A 15,723-nucleotide genomic window follows, 5' to 3' on the forward strand; every position below is an offset into this window, starting at 1 on the left:
CAGACAATTGAACACTATCACGCTTTATGTAACAACAGGGGAAATGAATGAGCACCAATGTAGCATTGGTCTGTTGCTGCTGGAGGCGCGAGCGTAGTGCAAGCTGACCAAACGAAATGTCATTCTCGGCAGCTTGCAGGTGATATAAAACGACTTTGCCCTTCCCTAGCTGCGACTTCATTGGAGAAATCAGGCTGCAGGAGTGCTCCACTGCGCAACAGCGAAAGCTCACACCCGATGTGTGCAAACTTTTTGCATTTCATAATTTGTTGAAAAGGTCCGACACCTGCAAATTATTAATACTTGACAAGTGTGACCGCAGGAGCTGCTCAGTGGCTAAGCTGTTTGCTAAGCCGTTTGCCCAACTCGCTACATTGCTTCTACTGCTACTCGTTCCGGAGGGGAGTACTGCTGTGGACGAATTAAAGAGCGTCTACCCAAAAAGTCCCATCTCATGCTCCACGTGTCAAATTTCCCTTTCATTTTGTAACCGCATTACCTGTTATAAGATTCCGCAATGTAGCACACGGAACGATGGTAGGGGTTCAGGCGGTACGATGACATACTGATTGTAATGCACACTTTCGGTATCGCAAAAGGAATTGCAGTGGTCAGAGCAATAATGCAGTGACTGAGCGTAACTAAAGCTTACTTTTAACAAAAGTGTGGCTAACACATTCGATAAGGTGACAGCTAACAAATTATTCAGGGTTACCAAATAATATAATTCATTGGTAGTATTTATGTGCCTGTTGTAGAATTTTTCTGTTTTGTTACAAATATAAAAAATGTGCGCCATTGTTATTAAGCGCTGGTATTTGAACACGCCCGTACGCAGGACTAAATTTAAGGCCTCAAGGTTAGCGTGATGGGCGATTGCATAGCGACAATTGCGATTTCAACAAAAAAGGAAAGGACAGAAAATATATCCCACCATCATATCTCTTGGCGTTGGCTTTATGAATAGTTGCTAGGACAACAGAAAGTCTGAGCGATAAAGAAGGTGGTAAATCGTCGCCACTTCATGTGTTTTTCTAATATCTCCTAATTGTTTAAAGTTTCCTTTGCAATTGCGCCACTGCCCTTGGGGAGCAGCACCATTTTGAATGTCAGTTTGTGTTTTGATTTGACGGTCGTTTTAAACTAGTAAATGTTTTTTTTCTAATTTTAGTGATAATTCAACTAATCGAACCGGTTCGCGAACCGGTTCAAGCTCCCGAACCGGTTCGCGAACCGGTTCGGTACGTGATTTTGTCGAACCGGAACTGAACCGGAACGAAATTATTTCACCCGAACCCGAACCGTAACCGAACCGGTATTTTTTTCGGTTCGACACCCTGATATATATATATATATATATATATATATATATATATATATATATATATATATATATATATATATATATATATATATATCTGCAAACATAGTATTGCCTGTGACTGGAAAATATCTGAATCACCTGGGCCCACATTCGCAAAGCTGTTCGCCCGTACGAAGAATCTGTGATTAGCAGGCGGCGTGGCGCTCTTTCTTTGTCGCAGGGAACCATGCAACAGCGCACGGGCGCCGGTCAATCGTGCACCGTTTTTTCCAACGTTACTAGAACAAACTCGAATAACGTTGATATCTTATGGGCCAACAGCATTGTTGAATTGGGGCCGTGGAGAGGTCGGTCCGTCATCGTGGTCGATATGCTACGCCAGATGCTATCGCAATGGTGGGTGATTGCACATGTAGTGAAGAGTTCGCCAAGGCACCCAGCACTAGCGTGATCATGGCATTAGCTTTTGTAGGTCACCATCGACGTAGTTCATGCTCTAATATTCAAACTATATTTTTACGAATTGCCCGAAATCTTACAATAAATAAGTGCATGGTGGGGTACATGCGTCCATCCTTGGAACCTCAATTCGGCACTAACGTTTAATGACCATTTTTACCGAAAGTTTTGCTTAAACCTGTGTTCGATTTGTTACGCTGGAAATCATTTATACCTTCCTTTGACGCTCGTCCTTCCACCTATAGGCGCAACTTGCTCGAGATCAAACTAGACTTACTACCTACGTTATTATGCGCAGTGAAAATTCATTTGGTATGACTAGGTTTCAGAGTTCCCGTTTTTCTTTGTTCAGCGTACTTTCCATGACTTTTTTCTTTATACTGATATTTTTGTTCTCATCGGAGAATTTATAGGCAACTACACACGTTCTTGTTTGTTAGGTTAAAATGCATTCTTCTTTTAGCATTGCTGTTAACATAAATGAAGTGACCGACATAAAATCACATGTTTAGTCATCACACTGCAACAGGAATGAAGAAACACATCTGCACATGCACACACACAGACGCAAGGGCACACGCACGCACATGCACACGCACCCACACACACACACATGTAATCAGTAAAAAGTCGGACAGACGTTGAAAGAACAACAAAGTTTACGTATCGGCCAGTGGGCTGACCTTTAGAGTACGATACAATCGGTGTAACATACAGTTTTTATCTGACTCTGATGACGGCCTGTCGACTGCTGGCCAATAAGTACGTAAACCTTTTTGCGGTTGTTTCACTGTCTGTCCGACTTTTTACTTTTTGTACTTCCCGCGTTCTTTGCGAGTTTGCTTTGTTTTCAGGCATTCAGTCACAACGTTTTGACAAGAAAACTTGCCTTACCCTGACAAGGCAAGTCTTTGTGTCGAAGCCTTGGCACCAAACTAAGGTACTACCTTGTTCAAAGTTTTGCCTCTTATATGTATATATATTCTGAACAAGGTATTTCTCGGACCCAATTCTCTAAAACGAGAGGCTGTCGTTTTGAAACGACATGGTAGCGTCAGGCAAATACAGGTGTTCTCGGGTTGGGGCGGCACTTTGAGGGGACCAGAAGAACAAAAATCAATAAGGGGAGCACTGTAACAAGAGCGCAAAGTGACACCATGTCGCTTTGCGCCCTTGTTACAGTGCTCCCCTCAGGGATTTTTGTCCTTCTGGGCCCCTCAAAGCGACGGCACCAACTCGAGAACACCTGCATTTGCTTGGCGCTAACACGTCGTTTCAGAACGACGGCCTCTCGGTTTAGAGAATTGGGCCCCTGGACGCCGGTTGGAAATCCATGTGCGCGTGTGTGTGTGTGCGTGAGAGGGAGGGGGGGTGGGATTTGTAAACTGTCGGACGCGTATTTCGAAGGTCCTGCGTTCACGTGGGAGCACGTTTTCTCTACATTTTATGCTTCAAACATCTCGAAATTCCCATTTGCACACGAACAGCAAATTGCGAAATTGCAAATGAGATTTCTTTCCTGCGTTCATACAAAGAGCCTCTCATTCCCAATCCCTATAAATTACATGCATAACGAGAGCCGCGGTTCTGGCAGTTTTGGTGTTACAGGTAGCATAAGAGCGCTACCTCCAGCACCACCAAGACCGCTAGTCCACTGCTCCTAACAAGTCGTTGACGCTCAACTCACGCAAGGGGGAGGTGGAGGAGGGGGGGGGGATAAAAAGGAAAGCCTTCTGCACTTCCAGATGTCGGAGCGGCACCGGCTACCATCCTCAAGCGTAAGATGCAGTTAGACTTATAATAATGAGGTAGCCGTGTTGGTAAAAAATCACACACATAATCCGAAGATTGTTATTTTGGGTTCCACCTGGGACGCATTTTTTTTTTTCAATTTCTTCCTTTCAAACGTGGCAAAATTGCTATTTCTACACACGAAAATAATGCCGCCGAACTACTACCCTACGCCGTCCATGGCGTAGGTGCGTGCGCGTACAATGCCTGGTTGAAAGCAGCTGAGAGCAGTGCTGTGTTTTTCTAGCGTTCCCACTCCGTGCGCAAGCCCACATTGTTGTCCTTGACGCGTCAGAGTCACCTGATCTGTCCTTTCATTTCACGCGTAAAATCCCCCTGTTGACGCGCCTATTGTGGCTTAATCTCACATTACAGGGGTCACGTGTGGGTGGCAGTGGACGGCTCGTGCCTGGCGCTGAGCCATCCACTGTGATAAGCCCCGCTGCGGCTTCTTTGTGCTCGCAGTCCGGGCCCGGCCTGCTCCCGTATTCGTCCAGTCGAAACGCCACCTCGGTCAGAGCTGCGGGGATATACTTTCACCACGAGCCCATTCAGACAGCAGCAAAACGGTGCTCTGTCAAACTGGTTAAAAAGTTCCTCAGCAATTCTATATGGTGCCGCGAGCACGGCCGTTCGGCTTGCGAAGGAATGTGCCCGACGTTGCCCGCAGCTTCCGTTACCCAGCAGAGGGAAGAACTATTCCTAACACTTGAAGTGGACGGGCGCACCTCCAATGAGCGGCAGTGAACACATCCGTGGTTTTGTTACTTATTCTGGTTCTCAAGCTACCGTGGAAGCATTGTTTCTCGTTCCCCATCACGGAGCGACCAAATAACCACCTTCCTAAATACAGTGGAGCTTTTTGTTGCACGTAAGCGGAAAAGTACAGAAGATCCCCGGTCACGTGGGCATCGCAGGGAATGAAATCGCTGATAGATTGGCCAACACAGGGCACAATTTGGCGTTACGCAGCATCTCCGAACTTCGAGCCTACGCCTCTGTTTACAGAAGTTAAACGAAAATATTCTGTTCGCGACATTGTCTCACCCACTCTACATCAACTCTCGCTTCATCTGGACACCTCGACTCCCTATTTTACCTCCTGAGACTAGGTATTGCTATCTGGTAAATCTTTTACATTGGATTTGAACTCCCACATTGTGCTGCTCCCTAGATGTGAAGAACATCTTCTTTGATTAGATAGTCTTAGTTCCACGTACGTAGAAGCTCCACGTCCGCAGAACATGCTCAGAACGCAAATGGCCTACGTAAGTCTCACGGACGTACGTGAGATTCCAATTTTTACGTTGCGGTGTTCACGTTGCTTACGTACGTAGAGTTGACCAATAAGGCGGCGGCGCCCTGCCCTCCCACTTCGCAGCGAAAACAGCTTCATCGTGTTGCCACCGTGTGGGCCGACCCAAGCCGAGCTCTGTCGCGCCTCCGACACACGTTTGGTAGCGTGGTGTGAAGCGAGCGGGTAGCCGCTGTTGCAGCCGTGAAGAAGTCCAGAAGCCGTAGGCTAACGTAACTGTTTACTTCATAGCGAGAGATGAGCCGAAGCCAAAGAACAATGCCCCGACGGGCGAGGTAACAGTACAGGACTCGAGCAGAGTGACAGCAATGATTCACTGCTCAAACAGGAATGGGTTATAGCGCTTGCGGGGGTCGTATTTATACCCAAAAGGGTCAACGGTCAAAACAGCGTTCCCTATAGATTGTGCACATGCCACGAACGTCACAGACACACACCACACTCTTTCCAGAGTTCGTGAGCAGTCGGTAGCAGCGGCGCACTCTGAGCCCGAGAGAGGGAAGAGAGGAGGACTCCGCTGCGATCGCGGGGCCTCTGTGTCCTTGAAGCGCGTTGAGACGTGCTTCGCCGGTAGCCGTCGAAGTTTGAAATGCGCCGAAAGCGAAGCGTCTGACCCGGGCTTGTCGAGACGTGAAATCATGAGTCACCGACACGGTGGGGCTTGTCCGAAAGGCGCACGTAGTGGAGACTTCTCCGAACAGCCGAGGAGTATTGAAACGAAGCCCAACGGCGGGCTCAATCGTAACAGTCGCTACTGCCTCGGTGCGATGTCTTGTTCTAAGCTGTTGATTTCGCCTTCAGTTTGCACTTTCCAACCCTCAACTAAACTTTTAATCAACAAACAGCTTTTGTTTATCAGATAACAGAGCGATTTTTCTGCTGTTAAGACTAACGAAGTAGCGTTTGTCGTTGTCACAGCAACGGGCTCGCGAGATTACGAGCAGTATCTGTGTCACTTCGTAGATGGCGATAGGAGTAACGCGCGACTATGGGCTGAGAGCGCGTGCATTGCGTGCATCCAAACGCCCTACGCGCGGAGTGCGTCGTGTACGTGTAACTAAAAGGGTTTCAAACTACATGCCTGTGGGCTACGTATACTTTTCACGTTTGCATACGGGAACTCTGCACGCACGTGAAACTAAAACTTCCTATTATCAGCAATATGGTCAAGAACTTGAACGCTACCTTCGTGTACCTAGGTCTCCGAGACCGGAGCGCCTGAAGTGTGGCCAAAATTATTCGATCCCACGCATTGCCCTGAAAAACAGAGGCGTTCGCTACAAACATTAGAGGCTTCATCTTGGACAACATGCACTATATGAATTGTACAGTTGATATCTTCGTTACAAGCAATTAGTTTCTGAGGATAGGCCATAATTTCTTCTTGTGCACAGAGCTTGTAATCGATAAAGCTCGTTGCTTTAACAATTATTAGAGCGTCTTGCCGGTAGTTGGCGTACTACGTAAATGCAGAGCGACGGTGAGACGGTGAGGGTTTTTTTTTTTTTTTTCAGAACCTCTGATGAAGCTGTACGTTGTAATTCGGCGGTTTTGAACAATAATTTCTGACATTAAAGCTATTTTCATTGCCCTGGTGCGGTTTACTAAAAGCCAACTTTCCTCTGCGCATCCGTCACAGTTTATGACGGAATTAGCTTTATGGTAACCGGCTCACACTGAACGCCCTTTCTAATTTCCCTATTTTGCTTCTATTAAACAGTAGTAACCCAGGAATGCGTTGTTGGACAACTTTTCTATGGCCTAATCGTGCAGAATAGCCCACGGGGCGCGGGCTAGCTCACCCGGCGTTTGCTGCACAGTTTCCATTACATGCGTGCCTTACGCAATGAATACTTTGCCCCAAACTAGCGTTCATTGGGGTAGCTGGAGCCCCCGGTTTGGACAGGTTCCTGGAAATCCACAGGTGTATTTAACGTAATCCATTTAACAAGCGAACTAGGCGAAAACCTTTGCACATCATCATCATGATCATCATCGTCGTCGTCAGTGCCGGCGTGGACTATCAAAGTCCGGCCGCGGACTATCTGCAGCTATTCCAGCCCAGTGCTCTCCCGAGTCCTTTATTCACCCCTAATTTTCTTAATTCTTCCATCTCCCGAAATAATTGCGTTCCCTACTTCTAGTACCGTCTCTCGATAGCCACCCTGTTAGTCTATGAGTCCACCCGCTGCCAACTCGCCGCATCACATGCCCAACCCAAGATCATTTCTTTTTTAAACATGAATTTGAATTTGTATGTAACTTTTAACTATATTCTTCAGTTTGAACTGTGATACCTTCTACACGCGTTTTTTTCCCTCATTCAAGACGGCCACTTCCTGTTCCACAGTTACCCCTCCATCCTTCGTCCCATGGTTCATTTAGCTGTCCTAAGTTTTCTTTCCAGGTGTTTATTAAGGCTCCAAATATCTGCCTTTTATGTCTCCACTGGCAATACACATTATATGTGCACCATTTTTTTAGTGATAGAGGTACCCTACTATTCACTATTCAAAAGTGCTTGCCCAGTGCAACCCAGTCCATGCCTACTCTGTGTTGGATTTCCTTCCCGTGGCTTAGATCAGCACTGACAATCCATCCAAGAAAGTTATTTTCGTCCTAATGCTCTAGCATTTTGTTACTCAGGCTGAAGAGGGTGCTTCCTGCATGCTTATTTAGCCTGACTTTCGATTTACTCACATTTATCATAAATACTACAACCACGCCTTCTGAGTACAGGAGCGTAAAGAATTTTTGCTGGTGTTCTCTAGACTTTTGAACAAGACTATGTGGTCCGCATATCTGAAATGGCTCATATATTCCCCATTTATCTATAATCATGCCTTGTCCCCCCCAAGCTCCCTGGATGCCCGCTCCAGACATGCTGAAAGTAATTTTGGCAGGACGGGGCCTCCTTGTCTTACTAACTTTCTAATCGGGAACTTTTCGCTCTTGCTGTGGGTGATTATCTGCCCGTACATCGCTCGCATATGTCTTCAAAGAGTTCTTTGTAAGTCTCCTCTCTATTTCCTGGTCTTTGAACGCTTGCAGTTGGGCGGTTGTTCCTACAGATTAAGGCACTTTTTCTCAGCGTATACTATGTTATGTAGAAGGGTTTATTACACTTGTTATGTGGATCGATTATAAAAGGTTTAATTAACGAATTGTTAATTTATCAATTGATTGATTGATTGATTGATTGATTGATTGATTGATTGATTGATTGATTGATTGATTGATTGATTGATTGATTGATTGATTGATTGATTGATTGATTGATTGATTGATTGATTGATTGATTGATTGATTGATTGATTGGGCAGACACGCCTGCAAATAACGAATACAGGCCAGGGTATAATACAGAACTCTAAAATAAGGAGACAAGGAATCATGCACTGGAGAAATGACGCGCCCAATCGACAGCTACACGAAATTTTACGCATAATTCCCCACTGCATCAAATTCTGGCATGTGGACGTAGCTACCATTACAGGCACAAATTACAGGCAGGTGTACAAGATAGTAATTCTGGTGGGAACCAATCCGCTGGAGAAGGTGGAACTCGGGTGGCATGCATGCATGCCTTCCCAGCGGCCTGTACGCCCAACTTCACACAGATTCCGCGAACTCCTGCGAATGTGCGGCTTTCGCTACGTGAGTACAATGAAATCTGCGGGAATACAGGCCGCATCCATAGCCAGGCACTATACTTACCGCAACAATCTCCATTTAGTCGAAAATAGAGGGAGTACATTGTTCAATCAATCAATCAATCAATCAATCAATCAATCAATCAATCAATCAATCAATCAATCAATCAATCAATCAATCAATCAATCAATCAATCAATCAAAGTTTTATTTCCACGAATGTTTTTACACAGGTGAAAAAAGCGGACGGCGAAAAAGCTGCAACAATGCAGCTTTACAGGGCACCGTCCGCCGACGCGGCAATGACAGCAATGACGACACAGCAATTTACGGTCACTTACGATGTACATTGAAAAAACGATTATACAAAATAATTAAAACAGTGAAAATCTACAAGCAAAACACCTACAAAAACATATCCAATATGCGGGCATCATTAACAGTCAGAATGTCAACGTCCTGTCTGTGCAAGTGATTTAGTGTATTTGGAAGTGTATGCTTGAGCAGCTGCTGTCCATGATGAGTCCGTGATGATGGGATCTTCCAAGGTGGCCTATATCGGTGTGAATATACATTTACGGTTTCCTCTAGCGCCTTTTTGTTTCGCCTTCGTCGTTCAATGGCCATTAATGCAATCAAATGTTCGAAATGAGCACGTAGTTCACGAGTTATTTATTTCTGGTCTAGTGCGAACTTGCTCTCGTATTAGTTTGGTTAATATTGTCATGGATATGACGACGAAAAACGAAATGTAATTTGTCCTGCTGCCAAGTAACAACAGTATTATTTTTTTCTTGGGAAATCCACTAGCACTTTATTTTTTAGTGTGCAACATTCTTTGAATCCATACAGGACTTCCCGACACGAATGTTGAAAGAGGAAAGTAAAACAGCATCGGCAATTTTCATAACAATTCAAGAATAAAGCACAAGTAGCTCAAAACATTTTTAATTGCGTTGGAAAACACAGTTGCAGATTAAAAAAAAAAACTTGTTTCCCTATCCACATCGCCCCACTGGCACTTTGTAGATATATATTAGAGCGTAGAGGCGTGACAGCGTTCGCGACAGCTCTTACAAACAGCTAGCTGGTTGTCACACGTCCTTGAATCGTACCTACGAAAATCAAACGAGCGAGAGGTCAGTCACTACAGATAACATTATCAAGCACTCCCTCGACGCGGCTGGTGGCAATTATTTGGCGTTGCACCGGCTTTTTATCAGGGCTGCCACCTTATCTGGGCGTTAAAACGGGTACAAAGATCCATTTTTAATCGAGTGAACTGAAGTGACAATTAAACGCATTTCAGGAACGACAGAGGAGAGCAAGAACAGCCTATATGATATGGCCGAATTGTGGCAGCGAAATTCGTTTTTGCCTTATCTCATTCCGAAATACGTCTGATTGTAGGCAACCCCGCGGCGTAAATAGACGATACAGGGCTTTGAATAGGGACCGGCAATAGGCGAAGCGCATATGCACGATGTCCCGCCACCAAAGCACTCGGGCAGCCGGCGAAAAGTTGGCAGCGAGCTTTCGGCTCGTCACTGCTCCACGAGCCGTCGGCCGTCGTGACAGCCCCTTCAAAATGGTGAGCCGGCGAGAGCGCATACAGTCACTGAAACGCTGACGGAACTGGCGCCGCGACGCCGTCGGCCTGTCGCTTCTTTTGGTTCGAAATAGTTAGAAAATGCGAACCGAAACAAGGAAGCGGAGGAAGCTAAAGAGCAAAAAGTGAGCGCGGCGTAAAAGGAAAAGCGGAGAGTTTTGCTTTCGTTTTCGTTTTGGCGGCGACGACGGCGCGACGGAGCGTGAGCGAGTCGGCCGCACGAGAATGAGACTCGTGATTACGCCAGGCGCGACAAGGTGCGCTTCTGGGGAGACCGACGCCGGGAGTGTAGTGTGTGTGTGCGCGCGCCCAGAGCAGGCACGGTAGTGGTAAAGGAAGGAAGAGAGGCGACGCACCAGTAAGTCATGCGCTCGAAATATGCCACGCGTGCGCTATCCGGGTAATTCCGCGCGCAGCAGAACTCGCACTTTCGCCTTCTACGCCCACTCTATTGCTCGCTCGTGTAGGGTGCGTCGGAAGTGTGTTCCGGAGGTGGAGTTATTTGGGGACGAAAGAGCGAGGATGGGTGCGATGGGGAATCGCGTGACAGGGGGAGAACCAAGTAGGGGCAGGGCGTGAACGTACTGCAGGCACGCATAGGACAGAGCCGAAATGCAGTTATCGCGCGTCGCGCCTCTTCAGAGTTCTCAAGGTCAATGCTGTTTTGCGGGCTCACGCTTGGTGGCGATTGGAAATGTTTTATGCCTGTGCTACACGGCAATTTGAAATTGACAATTGAACGCTGGCCCACAAGTGCACCCTATAGATTCAGAACGGGCATTCGACCGAAAGCAAATTTGGCACGACAAGGCCGTTGAAATGGCCGTGTAGCTCAGGTATTACTGATGCGTGAGCGTGATTTTCACTCTGATTGCGGTGATGTAAACATGCCTGCTGGAAGGAAGGCGATCGTGTTAAATGAATGAAATGCCTTTTAATTCGCTCGCCATATGCACACATTTTTCTTTGGACCCCGTGTGCCTGCAGTATTCACGTGACGTTTGCTGTGCGACGACGGTTAGTTCATCAAATAGCACGAATGGTAATCTTGCCCCGACGACTTTAGTCAAACCGCTTTAATCACTGGGGTTTGGTTCTTGAGGCTCCATTCTTCCTCCGTCGTCATCAGCATTACCGGGAACAGAAAAGTGAAACGTCTTTTTGTGAGTGCTGAGGCAAATGTTGCGAAGAAATATTTGAGGAGAGAGGCAGGAGGCTGGCGGGGGGGTCTGATTGTAAGGGAGCGAATATTTTACCCCGACTGCTAAACAAGACATAATCAAGCACATCCATCGATAAAATGCGTGAATGCCATGCTCCCCCTCCCGTCGTACATTGGGACGATACGTTCAGAACGAAATACGAGAAACAATTTCCTGACCGCTTCCAACTAGCTCGTATTGCTCAGAGAAACATTTTACCAGTATGTCTTTAATAAAATACTGGTCTTACGTTTCACCTCGGGGATGATTTGTACGGCATAACTGTGCGACGATTGCACTGCAGGTAACCGGTGCAGGGAAGAGGGGGGATAGCATGTCTATGAACGATCACGGAACAGCATGGATACCTTCTCTGGAGGGCCTCAAATTATTTTAGGCCAGTTTGAGCTGTTTAAAATGTGCGAAAATCATGTATATACACGACCTTTTGTTGCGCTCCACCTTCGTGTGGCCAGAACACGCAAGATCACAGCTTTTCTGCCACCGTTGACACTGGTAACGAAGCAGAAACGTCAGGAATTTCAACTTCGCTCTAAGCATTCGCCGTGGGTAGTGAAACTCCACACAGCGCTCACTTCCGCTTACCGCTGTCCATTTACTTACCCGTAAGCAGAGAAATCAATAAGCAACAGCTTTCAGTGCTGTAACGCTTTAAAATCATGCGTTAGAATGAGGCCTTTTAAGCAAACTCTTGTAGCTCAAAACGTGCCCCTTAACTGCTACGCGCCTCCTAGTGAATCACTCTGTTGGACAGGGCTTACTAACATATGCTTACTTGCTAGCTGAAAATGCAAAGTTAATTTAGATACGGCCGTGAATGTGGACGGAGCGTTAAGAATGCACTTTCTGTCTTTGAACACTCTGAAATGTTTCTGTTTCAATTGCTTCCATCATCCGCAAGTTGCGAACGTTTGGCTTGCAGCTATTGTATAGCAGCGTCGTAGACTCCGGATTCGTGCTAGCGACCAGCTGTGGCTCATTAACGCTCAATTGTGTTCATAAAGGAAGCCTAACCAGCTGTCCGAGTTTTCCTGCAACGGCGCCCTGATTTTGGGAAGTTCCAACGACAGCGGGCTATATATCCAGCCGCGTTACGTGCCATTGTAGGCACGGAGGTTACCCGGGAAGTGTGTAGCAAGACATATCTCGCACTGCCCCCACCCACCCCACCTCCGGTTTTCTTGCAGATTTTTTGGGTAAAAAATGTAATGACTCCCGAAATATCAGAAAACACATGATGCATGCCAGAAATAGGAATATTGGTAAGGCCCTTGACGCGGCGAAGTGTCCGAAAAATACGTCTTTAAATACTGCACAGAAAAAAATGTAGACACTCCCGAGTGTCAGGTAAGGCGTAAGCATTTTATCCAGGTTCTCATCTCCGTACAGACACCCATATGTATGTGTGACTTGGGCGCAATTTAAAAGGGCGTTTTATTAAACAACGCCCTTTTTACTAAGTACCACACACGGTGCATGCATACCTGGGGAGCGTGTCGTGTTGCAAAGGGACAGACGCACGGATAGATACCGGAGAAACCGGCGTAAGAATGCCTTCGCATTGAAAAAAAAAAGGCATCAGGGAATGCAGAAACCGATAGTGTGGTCTCATTAAGGGGGGGGGGGGGGGTTGGACACGTACCTTGGACGGCGGCCTATACCTAGGCTACTGTACTTTTGAGTACTACAATTTCACCAATCAGGGCGATCAAAATGAGATGTTATTTTGAATGTCGTAACGTACAAGAAAATTGTTGTTTTAATAACGTATTTCGGAAATTCTATTTATATTTTCGTGAGAAGAAAAATAATTTTCCGCGGCACCTTTTTTTTTAATGATAAACGTGTTTTTTTTTAATGCCGAACCTCGATCTGGGTGTCTGAAGGGCCACATGGGGTCCACAGTGACAGAAATAGGCCCGATACCGGTCCGATGCGACTGTATCCGCACTGCGCCTCATACCCCATTATAGTAAGAGCCCTTAATTTTGTCCGTATGTCCCTCTGCACAGCTGGCTCTATATTTACGTCTGAATTTCCGTTCCTTTATAGCCAAAATGGGTAGCAATATGTAGTTTGCCCAGTGGGGTCCCTGCATACAACCATCACGTTTTTCATTGCATGATGTCACAACGAATGATGACACTTTTGTGTCAAATCACATGTAGCGCCTCAGCCTTCGTCAATTGGGCGCAGCGACTGGTCATTCAGGAACACGGTTCCTGAATGACCATTCAGGAAGCAGACCCGAACAAATGTATCAGTGCCTTTAAACGTCGTGCCAGGTGGTAATCCTGAAAATGTCACATCATGAGAGCATAGTATGTGCGGTTTTCGGGGTGGCTACTGATTCCCTACCCCTTGTGGTCGTTATCTGCGCAAGAATGAGGCTCAGTAATTCCCGCACTGGAAAAGTAATAGGTATAGAATTTCACTTTGAGCAGCCGTAACTAAGCGCTGGGGCTTTTCTCTTAATCTTTGCGCTTGTATGTATTTCTTATTACCCCCCCCCCCCCAACCCAGACAAACACATAATGAAGTTCCCCTTGCCGCAGAAAAAAAACGAGTTGGTCAAGAGACGAATTGAAATGTGGGTTTCAATTGTCCAACTCGATTACTCGATATGGGTGTGCGTTTGCCCTAGTCTTTCATTTTCCGCCACATGAATCGCGATCAGTGCGGCAATTGTTTTAGGGCCAATTCTGACAATGGATAGAATTGACATGCGCCCCGATGACGTTCTCTGTCAATCTTATCGCATTTCTGCACATCACTGAGGCATCCGGCCTGCGCCGTTCTTGACATTCTTCTCGTTCTCGCACTCAGGTCCAGGGCATCCCCGCTGCCGTGCCGGTAGCGCAGCACAGCCGACGGCTGCCGACGCCCACAGCGTCAGCCCGAGAGCAGCCCGGCTGCCCACGAGTGGGCCGCGAGCTCCCTTCGCGGCCAGCGTTCGCCGACTCGGAGTCCCGGGTCAGGGTTTCGTCTTCCGCAGCTCTGATGCGCTCTCCGGTCCCCGGTCTGAGCGGCGAGTGCGGCGGTCGAGGCTTGACCACTACCGAGGCCAGCAGACGCGTGCAGCAGGCCCTGCAGAAGCTGGACCTGCCGGAGTGGTTCCTGCAGTACTACCGACCTCCCGCTCCGAGGAGTGGGGACGCCAGCGCCCGGCTCATCGCCGGAGGCGGGTGGCCCAAGTGGAGGGCGCCGCCCGCGGGCGAAGCGACGCGCCGAGGCCAGGTCCAGGTTGGTGTGTATACGGGGTCTGCTGGCGGCCATATCATCTTTCCCAGCCTGAATGGTGGATACCATGTCGGGGCATGCGTTTTTGACAATATACTCCGGTACCAGTTAAGAACGGCAACGATGATTGATGACGATGATGAGGATGGTTTTTGTTATTGGTTCCCCTTTGTAGCGGGGTGATGACGTGTCATCTTACCAAAAAGGACCAATAACCTACGTTTTATACTCTTGTTAAGTAGCTCTGCTTAGGGCAGGCACAAAAAACGTATTACGCACAAAATACATTTTTTCCCCTGTTACAGGTGGTAACTGTCCTAGGCAATATTCCCTTCTCTGCTTTTCGTCCACCAGTTTTCTAATCTTCTTTTCGTCGCCCCGACAGCCTTCAAGTTAACTTCCTCTGTGCTACCCTTAAATCCTAGGGCTTCTGGAAGCTGAATATTTCCATCATGTAGATTTGGATAGATACCCTCGCATTCTGTGCCCCATAGTTTCTCTTTCTTTTCCGCAGACCACGCATACCCCATCATTTTGTGAATACTTCCCTACAAAGCTCTGAGTTCGCAAGCAACCTCCTCTAGCCTCAGCGGCACAGCGCAACGGAAGTTGCCGCTGTGCCTTATCACCGCATCCCGATGTCACTGTGCGCGGCGCAAGTAGTGCGTTACTGGGAGTATTTTGAACGTGGCACGAGCCGTTTCCGTGATTTTTTTTTACTTAATATGCCTATAAATGAGCGCAGCGACGACAAACAAACTACGGGAGAAAAGGCAGGCGATATCACGCATTCATAGCAATCTCCTCTTGAAACGCCCGCGCCCGTTGAGATCCGGATCCGTCGCTTAGTAAGCGAAGTGATACCGTACAAATGCTATTGCCGTTCTTAACTCGTTCCCGAGTGTAGTTCGCGCCGCCTTACCCACCAACCATGTTTCTTGGACAAATTTTACTTTCTTTACTTCGGATTGACATTGAGCCAACCGGAAGCCGGTCTTGCAGTGCACGTCATTCTCAAAGCATATAACCTGCCGTTTTCAGGTGAAAGGGTTAATGTTTTGTTTGACAATGAGTTAGAGCTGTGAACCAGTGGATTCCCGATAGAATTAG

General features: G+C 47.1%; 1 protein-coding gene across 2 annotated transcripts in view; it reads left to right on the plus strand.

Moving 5' to 3' along the window:
• LOC144139011 (uncharacterized) overlaps positions 1–15,723 on the plus strand; it is a 127,164-nt gene that overhangs the window by 99,841 nt on the left and 11,600 nt on the right. Inside the window, exons 1-2 of one of the 2 annotated variants that reach the window (XM_077671518.1) lie at positions 9,886–10,132; positions 14,200–14,616. In XM_077671518.1, coding sequence (XP_077527644.1) covers positions 10,025–10,132; positions 14,200–14,616 — 525 coding nt within the window. In that variant the 5' untranslated portion in view covers positions 9,886–10,024. Of the gene's footprint in view, positions 1–9,885; positions 10,133–14,199; positions 14,617–15,723 lie in introns of those variants that run through there. The other variant, XM_077671513.1, reaches the window with a different exon arrangement.

Source organism: Haemaphysalis longicornis, unplaced genomic scaffold (assembly GCF_048455015.1).
Source record: "Haemaphysalis longicornis isolate Haplotype H1 unplaced genomic scaffold, Haemaphysalis longicornis Haplotype H1 scaffold_1, whole genome shotgun sequence".
Taxonomy (NCBI): domain Eukaryota; kingdom Metazoa; phylum Arthropoda; class Arachnida; order Ixodida; family Ixodidae; genus Haemaphysalis; species Haemaphysalis longicornis.